At 36.4% G+C, this 15730-nt stretch overlaps 1 protein-coding gene across 1 annotated transcript in view; it reads right to left on the reverse strand.

Moving 5' to 3' along the window:
- Positions 1-24: 24 nt before the first annotated feature.
- The window catches only part of LOC114071144 (threonylcarbamoyladenosine tRNA methylthiotransferase-like), a gene marked incomplete at its 3' end in the record, with an annotated part of 49748 nt that continues 34042 nt past the window's right edge, over positions 25-15730 (reverse strand). Inside the window, exon 5 of the mRNA XM_027908848.1 lies at positions 25-135. Within this exon, the coding sequence (XP_027764649.1) occupies positions 25-135 (111 nt within the window). The remainder of the gene's footprint in view (positions 136-15730) is intronic.

Raw genomic sequence — 15730 nt, forward strand, 5'->3', positions numbered from 1 at the left:
TGACTTTTATTGTAGGGATAAAACTCCTTACCTTGAAAAGACTGTTTGGCTCTGTCCACTAGTTCTTCAATTGAATAACTTGCTAGATCTCCTCTGGCATGCTTAGTTTTACAGTAGGTACATGCATTGAGACACCTGTTTGGAAAATTAAAATACTCAGTGTTTCTAACCAAGAAAACCTTTATATGCACAGCTATGTTTTTAAAGTACATCTGGAAAAATGAACTCCTATATCTATGACCAGAAAATAGCAGTATTTCATTTTAAAATCAATGAAATAGCTTGGAAAGTGTTTTGCCTTCCTAACGTCTTTCACATCTATATAGAAAGTGAAAAAAATGATCAGTGGAAACCACATACAAACCCCAAGTGTGGGAATTTACATAGTTTTAGAGCTTTCTAATAGGGTTAATAATTGTCCTTTTCTAAAGAGGAATCTTCAGGCTTCCAATCCCACTATTATATAATAGATCCAACCCAAACAAGAAAATAAAGGAAAAAAGTCCTGAAAGGCTTCAAGTAGATTTCAAAAACAGCGTGTATTTTTGAAAACACATTTCAGTTACTTTTTCCTTCTCTCCTTTGGCTTGTATAAACAAAACAAATAACCTAATGAAGACAGAATCACCAAGTAGAAAGACAGCTTGGCACAAGAGATTGGGGAACAAATGAAAAGTCCCGTAAGAAAACGAAAGAATAATGTGAAGGCTTTTAATTTACCTGACAATATAGTAAAGGCAGACTAATTCAAAGTGCAAGGAGGGCAAACCAAACCAAACAAAAACTACCACTCACTGTAAGTTTTTCTTGGATTAGCTTTTGATTCCTGGTAGTGCCATGAATGCAATAAGCAGAACATTAAAAGAAGCTTGCTGTGCAAAGATAGCTAGACGACATTTACTGTGTTTACTACTTGGATCTATCTTTTCATCTCTTACCATGTCTGGTACCTCCACGACTAGATGATTACTGCTACATGATTGCAAACTCTAATGATATTCCTTCACAAAGATTGCCGTCACGTGTTAGTTCTACTTCCTTTGCAAAAGCAGCGGTTCAGATGGCACAAAACACTGCACAGAACATTTGCTTAGGTGCCCTCTTCCCCCTGCATATTACCTTGGCCCTGAGACCTTCTCCATTCAACAGTCTTATTTTCTTCCACAGAATATCTAGATAGGTCATGATTGTCTCTGCTAGACTGGATATGTTTATTATTTTTCCTGCCTATCAGACCCAAATAACAGATTTTAGCATCCACTTTAGATCTAAATATACTAATATACTAAATATACTAAAATATACTGCTTAACCACAGCAATCACTGTTCTATTAAATAAAAATACATACAAAAAAGGCTGCCAGTAAAATATCCAACTGTCTATTAAAAATAGGGGAAAAAAAAATCCCTAAATCTGAACCAAAACCAACCAACCAAAACAACGAACAAATCTCACGACTAACAACTTTTACAATTTACTGAAATTTTGAAATTCTGACTTACTACAAATTTGGTGTAAAAGTGAGTTTCAACAAAAATATTATTACACTTTTTTTTCATCTTGCAGGAAAACTGCTTTTTTTAGACTTTCAAAAGTGTCAATTTATCATAAGATTATTAAAAACTATAATTTTAGCAAGTTATTTAAAATAAACTTCTAAATTTATTCCTGGATAATAGATCTAAATAAATACAAAATCTAAACTGGTATCGATGTACAATAAAAGGGATTACTTATGCTATTTACATAGAATCATAAAATCAGCTGGGTTGGAAAGGACCTCTGAGATTGTCGAGTCCAGCCCTTGATCCACTACCAGCACAGTTACTATATCATGGCACTCAGTGCCACATCCAGTCTCTTCTTAAACACCTCCAGGGACGGAGAATCCACCACCTCTCTGGGCAGCCCATTCCAATGTCTGATTACCCTCTCTGTAAAGAACATGGCATTTTTCTGTTTCCTTATCATGTACACTGCATTTATAAAACACAGCACGTTATCTCTTTCTCTCTTCTCCTTAAAATTTATGCACAAATCATGTGTTTCCTTACAAGTCACGTTGCTTTGTATTTGTGTAGCAGTATTTGAAAAGCTCTACAGCAATAGTATGAAGCACTAGAAGTATAAAGCACTAACAGTACTAAGTGCTGAAACTTACACCTTCAGGATAAGTTTCACATCTTCCTCCTTTCCTACATCAACACTCCTTTCCTACAAGAAAACATCCGGCAACAGCAGCTCTTCTCTGGTTCTTCAGTAAGCTTCATCACAAAGGGAGAATAGAAATGTGGAGCAAGAAGTATGAAGAAAGAAGAGGGAGATATTTTCCAAATACCCACAGTATTATTGTATTATTTCTCCACATTTTCACGGTGTTACTATATTATTTTCCAAATATTCACAGTATTATGTGGGATTGTTTCCAAGTGTTTTGTTACTGCGGTCTTTAACTACAACTTTAGGGGTTTGTTGATTTATTTTTGGGTAGGAGCTGAAAGCTGGGATTTGGAGGCAGATTTTTTTCCCAAGTTTTGCTGTACCAGTTAACTTATTCCTACTATTAAAAAAAAAGTATTGTGGAATGCCTACATAACTTAATTTTTATCTTCTTTGGTATTTAAAGAGATTATTTAACAAAATCAAAATGAGGCAGACTTAGATGTAACATAAAAAAAGATCAATTTTAGCAAGCAAATCAGAAGAGGTAAAACTTTTAAATCCTATTTGTACCATATTTGTTAATTCCAACCTGGAAAAAGAAAAAATCTTTTGGGCTACAGCTGACCAATAAAAAGATGCAGGTTTCAACTATTTGTAAAAATGCCGAACTAAGCACTTTTCACAGATTTGAGAATTACCAATTCTTGAAAAATAGAAATTTAAACCAAACCATTAGTATAAGAAAGTATCTGGTTTTTTTCCCTAGTGAGCTTCAGCCTCTGCTGCAAGTTTCCAGCACAACAAATTACTCATATGCCCATGTTGCCACAGACTCAGACCACAGACAGTGGAAAAAGGCTGTTGGGAACTCTGAGAATCTGAGCATTGCCTCTTACTAAGTGGAATTCACCAGCAAGTGGATCATCTAAAACCAGACTAGGTAAAGCTCTCCCTAAAAATCAGCCTTTACCCTGGCTATTGCTCAAATACATAGGATTAGTAGTTGCAAGAGAGTATTTGTGTTTAAACTGGAAGGCTTCTTCAAGCGCTTAAAGCTGGTTTGTAAATGTTAGTTATTAATACAGGTCAAAGGTTTCTTCTGCACAAAGAAATCACAGACATTTCTAGAAAAAAAACAATTCATGATCATTGTGTTTGTAGTTACCAGTATGTTTTGGATAATTTTACAGTGATTCCAGAAAAAAAACCCTGAGTCCTGCTTTTTCAGCATACTAAACTGATTAAGGTGCTTTGAATTATTAACCTTTTGCTTTGAATTATTAACCTTTAATCAGCTACGTGCCCAATACACAGAACCATTCACAGCAAAGTAAAATATTATTCACAGATAAATTACTACCATGTGGCTAATTAAAAACTTTCTGAACAAACTGTGTATCATCAACATTTTGGTCAAGTGCCTGAAATTTTCTTGTAGACATAGGTAACAGTGGTCTTCACGTTGTTTAGCTAGTTTGTGCTCTAGTTGTGCATTAGATTAATCACAGCCTTCATTTTCAAAACAGTAATACTGCTCATAAAACACATACTTAACATGAAAGGCTACCCCTTGCAGATGGAACTAATTATGAGTAAGAATGCTTATGACACAGCAGACAAATAGAGACTTTCCTTCAGCGGGACTAATCAGCGGATTTCAGCAGATGAGAATGAGGTACAGACACGAGGAGCAAAATCCTGGTTCCTCTTAATGGGGTTTGTGCCACTAAGTTTAGTGAAGACAGGATTCCACCCTCAGATGCGAAAAGTATAAAACATCTTTCATCCAAGGATCAGAAAACAACTCAGTTACAGCCCTTAATGAGCCATTAGTGTGCATGTCACTCAAATTGAAAGTGATTGATCAAGACCAGACATCTGTGAGCAAGATGGGAGAGCTGAGTGCTGCAACAGTGCCATGTGATAGAGGAGATCTCTGCTGCTCTGCAGGTGGTTAATTCTGGGGAAATGTTCCTTTAATATCTGGAATAATCCAGTAAATTCTTCCTTGGTAACAACCAACTAAAATTCTTGTTTGGCATTATCCTGGTAAACAAACAAACAAACAAACAAAAAAACTAAACCAAAACCAAGCAAACCTCAGTCCTGAGTTTAACAAATTAGAACTTTGCATATAATCGTTAATCACAATTCAGACTAACCACCCATATCTGCCTTTATGAGATTGGACTACTATATTCAAGATTTTATGAAGTTCACCCTATTAAAAAAAAAATAATAACAAATTCTGCCCATAGTGCAGAGCCCACGATCATCACATCAGTGCAAACATGGAAAGATTGCTCATCACTGTCTCCCACAACATCTCTCTGCACCTACCATAAGACTTCCTTAGGCAGCCTCAATAATTCCAGGCCAAGAATATTTTGTATTAGTAAACTGTGGTTTTCCTGAAAGGGGAGTGTCATTTGCTTGTTTCAAAATACAGTTTACAGAAGAGATTTATGCTTTTACAAGATACTTTTAGAGTTTGTATCAAATGTAAGATTGGTAAAATTCTCTGTAGTGTGAATAAAGAGAAAACACCCCTTGTGGGCTTGACTGAGCAAAAGAAAGATGAGAAATATATTCTCCCAGCAGATGAAAAGGAGATGGATACTAGTCACAAGTTACTGAACAAGAGCTAGTAGAATTCTACAAACATTTTTCTCCTTAGGATACGAAGTTTTGACAATCTAAGAACAGCACTTATATTATATTTATGGTTAAATATCATACTATATTTATAGAATTAGATGCCATTCGTATTTCATAGTAATGAAGTCTACTTTGTACTTCCAAAATTTCTGAATTCCCTCAAACGTAATTGCAACGGATCAGGAGGATGGGGGAAGTAATTAACAGGAAAATTAAAAAATATAAATAAATAAATAAATAAATCATGCCTAATATGCCTGATTTTTTTTTAGGACACCATTCTTTTGCCCTAAGTTTGCACATTCTACAATAAAGCTTTTCAACCCACAATGACAGGGAACATAATTTCCTGACAAATATTTGGGGCACAAGAGGATGCTTGCACTTCAAAGATATTCAGGATTTTAAAATACTTTTGAAAGAGTGGCAAGCTGTATCTCATGAAGTCTAATTAGTCTAAGCAGTACACACTTTTCTCAAAGTATAATGTAACCATGCAGTGCTACTTTTTAATTCTGCAACTCACACCCTGCTCAGCAAAATGGCAAGAGAGTGTAGGCTAATTTTGCTCTCTGAAGAGCTTTGAAGCCAGTGCTTTATTAGGTAATGTCTCACTAGTTACTAATCAAAAGGAATTTGGAGAAAAGGCAGCTCCATGGGTTTGATAAGCCATAATATGTTTTAATTTTGTACTTTAAATATTTGCATTTTGTGAAACTGAATTCCTGCAGTCAAGTGCAGGTAACTCAAAGGTCACAGCTGTGTAGTTATATCATCAGACATTCACCTTGCTCACTTCAAGGCCAATGATTTAAACACCAGCAAAATCAAGTGCATCAATGGCACTTTCCAATGCTTGTCTGAAGAACTTCTCGAATAATTATTCTGGCCACACAGTTCTGCAATTGTTTGAATTAAATCATTAAGGCAATCTAAACTGATATTACAAGATAAAACATTCCACTGCTAAGCTGCATACATCTGTGTTCCCCATCCTGACCCAAAATGGTGCATTGCTAGATGCCTACTGGAAACTGGAATGGTTTTTTCACTGCATTCAAACTAAGGTTCTATGATTCATAAAGACATTTTAGAAGCATTTCCAAACACCTGTTTGGCCATGCAGACCACAACTTTGGGGACAGATTATGACAGGCATTAATATCAAGAAAGGGACTCAGCCGAAATAGCACAGGTAGGTAAATCAGGTTCTGTGGTTGCACAGAGCAGAAAATGCCATGGCATAGTAACTACAAGTAATTAATTCTTCCAGCACTTCATAAAGAACAATAATATTTGAAAGATGATGACTCCTGGTCTCAGTAAAATAGTAGTAATGAAGGTGGTAAAATGAATAGTTATGACTGAAAAACCTTCGATAGAAAAGATATTTTCTTAGAAATCTGCTCACAACTCATCCCAGAGATGCAAAGGCAGAATATCCAACATCACTATTTCATCATACATAAGGAACTATTACTCTCAGACAGTTTCTAATGAACAGCAGTGGTTGGAAAATGACCTGTGTGGACTGGAATCTTGGAAATTTGCTTTAATTTGTAAAGTTTTAGAGGGCCGTGACTTGACAACTGCCTTAGTATTCAAAGAAACAAACAGCATAATTTTATTAAAATTCTGCTGGAGGCAGATGACTTAGCATAACTTACACAGATTGTGCTGCAAAACATAATTGGGATAGTAATGAACAATTTCATAAGCTTTCAAAAATTCAGCTTTCAAAGTTTTTCTTTTTTAAACAAAATACTAAGGATTTAATTAAAATTGTGATATCTAGAGGTGTGGGGGTGTGTAATGAGCATATTTAAAGTTCTGTTTCAAGAATGAAGCATCACAGTAGATCTCCATGACTGGAAGGAGAAGGGTAAAGGGAGTCAAATGTCTTTCTACAAGCAATCCACTTCATTTACCATGCATCTTGACAACATTAGCAGCTCCTGAATCACCCCCACAGAAAACATGGTTGAAAAGTAGACCACTGCCTGTGATAAGGGCTATTGTTTTTACTTCCTGAATGGCTTTTGGGACAGACTCTTTTAGAGTGGTGAAATCGCACAGGAAACATTAGGCTGCATACATACAGCAGGTACCACTCAGATTCTCGGCATAAAAGGCATTGTTTTTGTACTGGTCAAAACATCCTGGGGGGAAAAAAAAGAGTTACATTTCAGCAGCACTAAAACTACCAGGCTTAATTTAGAATTTATCTGAGATTGCCATCAGACCAATTTCCAAAAAAGCATTTGTAAAATGTCTGTGGGAAAGTGGATCTGAATTGTCTGGGTAAAATAATGGAAATAAGTGCATAATGAAAACAAACTCACCACTTATAATCTAGAAAGAATCCCTTCCCAATGATTGCATCAACACAAAGCTTTCTGCCCCCAAATGCTTGTGGTAGCTGTAGAAATTTTAGAAGCTCCAATGTGGACAAGGATGTTAACATTATCTGCAATTAATACTATGCTGTTGCTCCTAAATGTCATTTCTATCTTGTAGTAAAGTGGTTAGTCTTGCTGGGGAAAAAAACAAACTGTCTGTGCAGCAGTAGACACATACATGCTTCAAGAACAGACTCTTTGCTATGTATTATTTTGTCAGCTTAAAATGAAAGAAGACCACACATTTCAACATAATTGCCCAATCCTAAATCTAAAATTTTCCAAGCAATTTAATGGACTGATTTACAGTTATTCTTACAAGAACCCAATGACTGATTTCTTCTAAAATTAGAAATTTATACCAGGTCCTGATGTTTGCCTTCAAGAGTCTCCAAGGGGATTTTCAGAAGCAAATTAATCCCCTCTTTATACAGTTACAGAGCAAAGTCCATCAGACCATGGACACAACTTCCTTACTGCCAATGCACCTCTTAAATAAAATGCAAGTTAAGGTACTCACTTTTGAATAATTCGGAAAACAAACAGTAATGAATTATTTTATTATCATTATTTTATAATGTCATTATTTGAATATATTTAACTATATTTTGCCAAATTTAAAATTAGTGACAGTGCAGAAAAACAGGAAACTGTAGTCTTTCATTACTAACGATCCTCAACTTCTCCATCTGCTTTACTTCTCTAAAATTCTCTCCCTTCTAATGATTCCCCAGATCTTTTCTTTTACTTTATTTTTTCCTGCTGTTTTCTTAACCTTCTTCTCATCCTGCATTTGGTGACTGTTAACGCCATGTAATGCCACGCTTGTCACTCTCCCGCAGTGTCCTCATGTCCCAGTGACTGGAACGGCATGACATTCTTCCAAGCTAGTTGGCAAGTGTTTGTAAGCTTTGATTTCCTCTTTAACTACTCAAGTCTGTGGTGAGCCTGAAATTCTTCCACTTCAACTGCTGCCAGCTCTGACAGAAACCATAGCTTGCTAGTCCTTTTTTTTTTTTTTAAAAAAAAATAAAAAAGCACAAAGATGAACAACCAGCTTTAGACTTAAGATGATGGGGTTTGTTTTGTCCTCTCACGTCCATTGTCACTCAGACAGTTGTGGTCAGTCTTTCCAAAGAAAATTAGAAAGACCATGACTAAAGCACTTAATGCACAAATCAGAACATCAACAACAGGCCACAGAACCTCTTGGGGACTCAGGATCTAAACAGCCTTCTAGATATTACAGGGTGGAAAATACACAAGGGGCAGCTCCAGTCATCAAATGCAAGACTTAACAGTAGAAAGGAATGGACAGACAAAACACAAAGTAGCTCAGCAATTCAGTTGTTTACAGGCTTTAGTCAATACTTAAATGGAAGTTTTTTCATATTTCCACATCTACATCTGGCACAACATTATCTTTGCAATGGCTGACTTGAAATATTTTTTTCAACTGTAACAAAGACACAGGCTTCTGGCTGAGGGGGGGTTTTGCACAATCTGCCTACTGAATGGACCCAACAAGCCAATGTAGCAAGGAACACTATCCAGTGACTCCCCTGCAGGAACACAAATACGGCTGATGACATCACACTACAAGATGTTTATCTGCTTTTATAAACATGGGTTAAATTGACATTTTTCTTGAGAAGCTGAGTTGCCTGAAGAAAGAAACATGAACCTTGCCTCCTGTTAAGAGGTGACTGACCCTGTGGGATGGAGAGGACTGGGAATGTCATATGCCTTAATTTTAGGCAGGTCTTTGCAACAGCCTCCTATAGAATCCGTGAGGTCAAACTGCTGTGATGCAGACTGAGTAAGTGGTCAACAAGGTGGGTTTACTGGCTGGACTGCTGGGATATGGTGAGCAGTGCAAAGTCTAACTGGTGGCTGAATAGCATTGGTGTTCCTCAGGGACTGACTGATGACAATGACACTATAATTTCCTGACTTCATTAACAGCACAGGTGAAGGGATGTGATGCACCTGCAGCAAATGCCAAGGTGGAGGTGGGGAGAGCACTTGATGTGCTGAAGGGCAGGTTTTCTATTCAGTGAGATACCAACAGCCCAGAGGAATGGGCTAATAAGGAACTTCATGAAGACAACTGGTCTGTTCATTGTTAGTATGAGGAGATTTTACTGCTGCCTACCAACAGCTGTTCTTAGAGGTTCAAGGTTGCAGGATTAGAAGCAATGGATACACGTTGTAACATGAGAAAATGTGATTAAGGCCAAAGAAAGTGTTTTACTGTGGAGTGGTTAAGTACTGTCAAGAACAGGCTGCCCCACAGCTGATGTCACTTCTTTGGGATCCTGGACCCCAACAAGGACACTATTTCTTTCTAGAAACCAAATACTTACTCTGCTCCAGGTTTTCGTGTGTGTCTGCATGTATGAACGTGAGCACATGTAGGTGTGACACACACATGAGAAGCTGAGCGTGCTTCCAACACCACCTGGGGTAAGAAAAGCTAGAAGATGCAAAATTATTGCAATTAATACGGGATAAAAGAATATGGAGAAGGGGCACTGTGTCCATACCCACAACATTGTGAAGGTGAGTGTATGGACATTCTTCGATGTCCATGGAGTTGTGAACTGCCATTTAGATTTGCACCTTTTTTCCTGTCATACTTCACCTTCAAACAACATTAACGAACATTTGTCTAAGCTTTAAAGAGTCATATCGATGGTAACTGCAAAGCCTGAAATTTAGTTCCCCAAGCGAAGTATATTTGTGCTTCTCTTACTAAAAATAACAACAAGTTAAATTTGTCAGTTTTGTTATGAGTTATATATGACCATATTTAATCTTCCGAATTCACATACCTTGAACTCAGTTAAAATCCTAAACTCTCTTCAGCAAACACGCTGTTATCCCTTGTAAAAGAAATGGATGAAGGGGAGATAGACATGAATGTATTGTATAAACAGCAAAGAGAAGCTCCCCAAAGAGCAGATGTGCAATAAGCTGTTGTGTGTGCTCATGTCTAAGGCACTTCATAGAAACTACAGAATCCAACTTTCTAGTTTCACTAGACTTGTTGGAGACAGGTCTCTATGCTTTCCTTTACAGAAGAGCATTCATCCCTTTGGAAAAAAAAGCCATTCAGCTGATCTAGACTAACACAAAAAACTGCTGTATTTATTACATATTTATGCTATTACTTTCATAATTTCCCTTCAAAAGGGACCTTTGCTTTTATCCACATATTGACTGCACAAGAAAATAAATCAACATACAATATTCAATGATGTTGATAAAATATTCAACATAGACATAAGATAAACCATAAACTCCCAAAGAGAGTAGAGCAGGAGGACAGCAGAGACCAGAGTTCTAAGTGGAAATCAGTACAGTAATATTACCTTTGAGACATAACTAGCAGTAAGAGCTATTTAAAAGAATATGCATAAATCAGACACATATTCCTTTGCCAAGATTATATTCGTATTTAAGTCTTGCAAGCATTTTGTATTAAATTCTTTTTATTATAATCATAGAGAATATCAAGTCTTACTCTCCCTTATTTTGCAAAGGGTATCATAAACTGGAACAACCTCTGCAGCTGAATATCCTAAGCACAAAACGTGTTCATCATAAACACAAACACCCAAGCCATCCGAAATACAGCTGAAGAAACAAAACTGGTTAGCACTGAAAGATCCCATTCCTAGAATCCACCTGTCAGACACAGCAAGGGCATGTAGTTATAGGACAAGGGTGGATGGACTCAAATTGGAAGAGGGTAGGTTTTAGATTAGATTTGACTAGTTATAAATTAATATATTATTTTACCCATATCTGCTATTTAGAAAACTAACTGATGTATAGTTTTGGAAAGGAAAAATAAATTTAAAAAAAAAAATCAGTTTAAAACCCTAACTTGCAGGAAAAAAAAAGCCCTCTACACCAATAATAAAGGGAGTTCTTCTTTAAGCTCTTTAACAAATTATCTAAACCAAACTGTAGGAACAGAAGAATGTGAACGACTAAACAAGCCCTTCAGTAAACATTCCCCAGCTGCAGTTTTCAGCCTAATACCATAAGCTAAAATGTGGAGACACAATTTACCTTCTGCAAAATTATGAACTTCAGAAACAAAGCAACATTACATGACATACATGACTCACAAACATAGTCACTGAAAACAAAAACCACTAGACATTTATCTCTTAAAAACAGAAAAGACACCAGGTCTGGCACCAGTCTGCAATGCAAGAAAGACCATGTGATACTTAGACACTTGTGTATTAGTTTAAAAATAAGCTAGATAAGCATGTGATGAGTGACAATTTTGTACTTGACCTTTGCTTAAATAGTTCCTTTTCAAAAAGTCCACACAGACATCAACAAATTTAAAAAAAAAAAAAAAAAAAAAAAAAAAAAAAAAAAAAAAAAAAAAAAAAAAAAAAAAAAAAAGCTCATCCAGTGTGTTGAAAATAAACCTAAACCCAAAATTCTACATGGTTACTTTAGGAAAAAGAAAAAACATGTGTTTTTAAGGACAAATTCAGAAAAACTATTTTTCTTTAAAAAGCACTGAGCTCTTCTTGTAAATCAAGCTGATGAAATTCAACATGTTAAGTTACAGAGACAGAAGCTTGGGGTGTTTATTTCCAGTGGGAATATTTCACTCTGCCTAGCAGGCAAGGGATTTGGAAATAGAGTTCCTCTTTCCTGAGGCTGACCAGGCCTACAGAATTGCACAGGAAATGCTTTTAAGTCAGGAAATGAGGATGCATTCTGCATGGGACAGGGAGTGCTTAATTTGGGGTATTACTTTCTGAAGTGTCAAACCACAACATTTACCTCTGGAGGAAGGGTCTACACTAGCATTAAACAAATCCATTAACATCCACAGGGTTTGTATCTAAGAGAAATCCTTGTGGGTTTCTCCGTTGCTGTTTATATTTATCTAAAATATCACAGAATCACAGAGTGGTTGAGGTGGGAAGGGATGTCTGGAGATCATCTAGAGCTCAACTAGAGCAGGTTGCTCAGAACCACGTCCAGACAGCTTTGATTATCACCAAGGATGGACATTCCACACCCTCTCTGGGCAGCCTCTGCCACTGTTCAATCACTTCTACTGTAAAAGAAGTTTTTTCTTACATTTAAATAAACATGAATGATGATGTCAGTGGTGATATTAAGTTCCAGGGGCAAAGCTGTTAAACATATTCCTTAGTAGCATAATGCATTTTTCCTCCACATTCATTCAGGGCATTCAAGATGCAGAGTATGGGCTTAAAGTCCATAACCACTCCTGATGTGGAGACTGAGAACCTCCCTAAAATGGGCAAACAACAGTGATTCTAGAAAGAGTAATAAATCATCGAAATTAATCACAACCAAAAGAGGTAAAAAATTTAAAAAACTGGATTTTCACTTCTTACCACCACCCATCCAATCTTGAAGTCAAAACCAAATATGGCAACAGCAGAGAAAATTTCTCTCTAAAAGTCAGACAACTGAACTCCATTTGTAAGGATAAAGCCTGTTTTAAGTAACACTGACACAATCCCACCAACAGGCAGCCTGGTTTCTTAAACTCCTTGACAATGATAAGCAAACAGGAAAGCAGCAGCTTTCAGACTTGCAGAAAGGACATGAACAGCAATCAAACACAAAATTCCACTTTCATCATGCAAGCTCAGGGCTGTTTCATTCGGATTTATTCTTGCTATACAGGACAACAAGGTGAGTCCCTAAAGATGGAAATAAGCCACAGGAAAAAGAACAGATTAAACAGAGATCTAAAGAGCTGCCTCCTTCACACAATGATATATACACAAGTAAATGTTACACTGCTGACTGTAACTGTCAAATTTAGGCTCAGTCCATATAGATCTTTCATGTTTGGAAAGATGGTTTATGCAATGATTAGTCAGAAGCTCCATCAAACCTACGAAACACTTCAAGAACAGCACCTGACACATTGATGTCAACTTTTGGGAATTTTATCTACCAATACACTTCCCAGGGATAGAGAGAAACACCGGATCTTAATTTTCTAGACAGAGTAGTCGGTGCTCATTTGACTGATGCCTTCTTTACATCTTACACTGTTAACTATACACTGTTACTATACATTACTACTCTATTACTATCAGAGCAGAAGCAAATACAGAGTGGTTATACAAACCTCACTCAGGTGAGGTAACAGGTACTAGCACACTGAAAAACTTACACAACTATTTTTTGTTATAGTCTAAATATGACTCTAGTCATATATTCTAAATATGACTCTAAGATCTTTGTCATCTTTTTTTCCTCCTCTCAGTTGAGTCTGGACTCGAGGAAAAACAAAGATGACAGCTTGAATAAGGGAACTAATAATGGGTGATCTCTGTAAAGAGAGAGGGAGCACGTGAAAGATCTTCTCTAGTCAGTGAATTAACCCAGTTCAGTTAATCCCAAGCACAACTATGAATCAGTTGGGGTGGGACTGTCTCCAGGCACTTCTCAAATCTTCATTTCTGCAGTTGTACTCTTTTACTTGAAAAGAAACCGTCTCCTGGACAAAAAGCGCAAAACAGACATGGTTTTCCACGCCATCCCATAATTGGCATCAAGTTGACAATTACCTTTTGTTTGTCATGACTTTCCCTTCTCCCTGTTTTGTGCAGGACTGCGCATAGTGCTCTGCAGCACAGGAGTGCAGAAACACCTCAGAGTACCTTTTGTGATCTCCTGAGTACCCTCAGCTCCTAAAACAGCAACTTGTAGAGATATAAATTGATACTGAAGGGACCAGAAACTCAAGAGTTCACTCTCATTTGTACTAGCAGATAATTAGTAAAAAAAAAAACAAACCCATGATTTATTAGATATGATTCATCTTGGTGCAATGGAAAAAGCTAAAGCAACTAGTCAAAAAAAAAAAAATTTAAAGCAAATATTTCAACAGGTTTTTATTAAGACACCCTGTCGGGAAAAAAAGGTTTGTGCCCACAAAAATTTACCATTTATTGCCTCAGTTGCATAACTGGGGATAGGGGACCCTTCAAGTGACTCTTTTAAACTTCTTTATTCTTGGTACAAACACTAACTCTTCTAACATGCATATTATAGTAAAAGCAAAAGGAGAAGGAACACAGAGTACCTGAAGCACAAATAAAACTATTACTGAACTCAGTGTAACTTGTTTTTACAATTAGAAATCTTATCTTTTTCAGAAAATTGGATCATTTCAAGGACAGTCAAGAATAATAATTCAGAAAATATGCAAATTGTGAGACTTTTCAATAACATTAACAGATAGAGGAATAACAGATAAAGTAAATTATCTTAAAAGTAAGGGCCTTGTAACCTAAAAGGTTAAAAACTTGCAGCTTATTGGAACTTCACAATAAATGTCAAGATTAAAGGGTGTTAAGTTTTAATTTTTTTCTTTCCACATAAAGAAGCCATACAAAGAACGATACGATCACATACAAAACACCTGAAATAATATTAATAATCTTGGAACATGTTACATTGGACTTTATGCCACCCACTACCTGCCATGCACAATCTTTATATTCAACTTTTCACTTATTATTTGTTTGAATTTTTCTAAAAGCACCTTTACTTCTGTGATTTTGCTCTTATGTCACATACTGATATCACAGTTTAAATGTCCTGTTCCTCCCTACGTTTCAAGTCTTTTAAATTCACACATGTCAATGAGATTATTATAAAAAGATGCTTTTGTGTACTTGACAGATAATGCCAAATACAGATTTTATTGAAGATCACACATCTTATTCAGGAAAAACTATTTTTCCATTAAAATTATCTGCAGGTCAAGTCTAAGAACAAATTGAAGCACAAGACATTTCCCAAATGTGACTCTTATTTTTACACTTCCCTGAACACATTTCCCTGTCTGGTCTCCAAAACAAATTCCACCTTGACCCAAAAGGGCACAAGAGACACTTCAATCAGAACATTTGACAAGCTGTTTTCATTTTTAGTGACATTTGAGAAGTCATACAGATGCCTGCAAAACAGATTGTTGTTATTATTATTAGGTAACTGAAAGTAACACAATTCTGCTGATGAGCAGCAAAGGCATGAGCACTTAGCTTTAAACACTTAAGTTGTACAACACCTTAAAACAGCACATTAAAACCCCCATAATAATCAGTACATAAAACACAGACATTTCTCATACTAACATTCAGTAAAGTAGTATTTTTGAGAAACAATGGCTTCTCTAGTGCTTGTCCTTTTTTTTCTAGTTTGCTTTTTTTTTTATGTGAAAAGCTGGGGCTAAAGGGCAACACACTACCCATTATAAGTATGACACAGAAGTTTATTTCTCAGTATTTACTGTAATCTGAGAAATGAATAAAATGTTTCTCAGGATCTTGTCCAGATTTCTCTTAGGAAATACGTATGTGGGCGTTAAGAGAAGGGACGCTCAGCAAGGAGGAATTTATCTCCAACCTCAGAAAGCACACTGATGTCAGAATAATGGACATATGAAATTGCAAACAACTTCAAAATGATCTC

The sequence above is a fragment of the Empidonax traillii genome, unplaced genomic scaffold (assembly GCF_003031625.1).
Source record: "Empidonax traillii isolate 1590-97213 ecotype Southwest subspecies unplaced genomic scaffold, ASM303162v1 scaffold1866:size54136, whole genome shotgun sequence".
In the NCBI taxonomy this organism is placed as follows: Eukaryota; Metazoa; Chordata; class Aves; order Passeriformes; family Tyrannidae; genus Empidonax; species Empidonax traillii.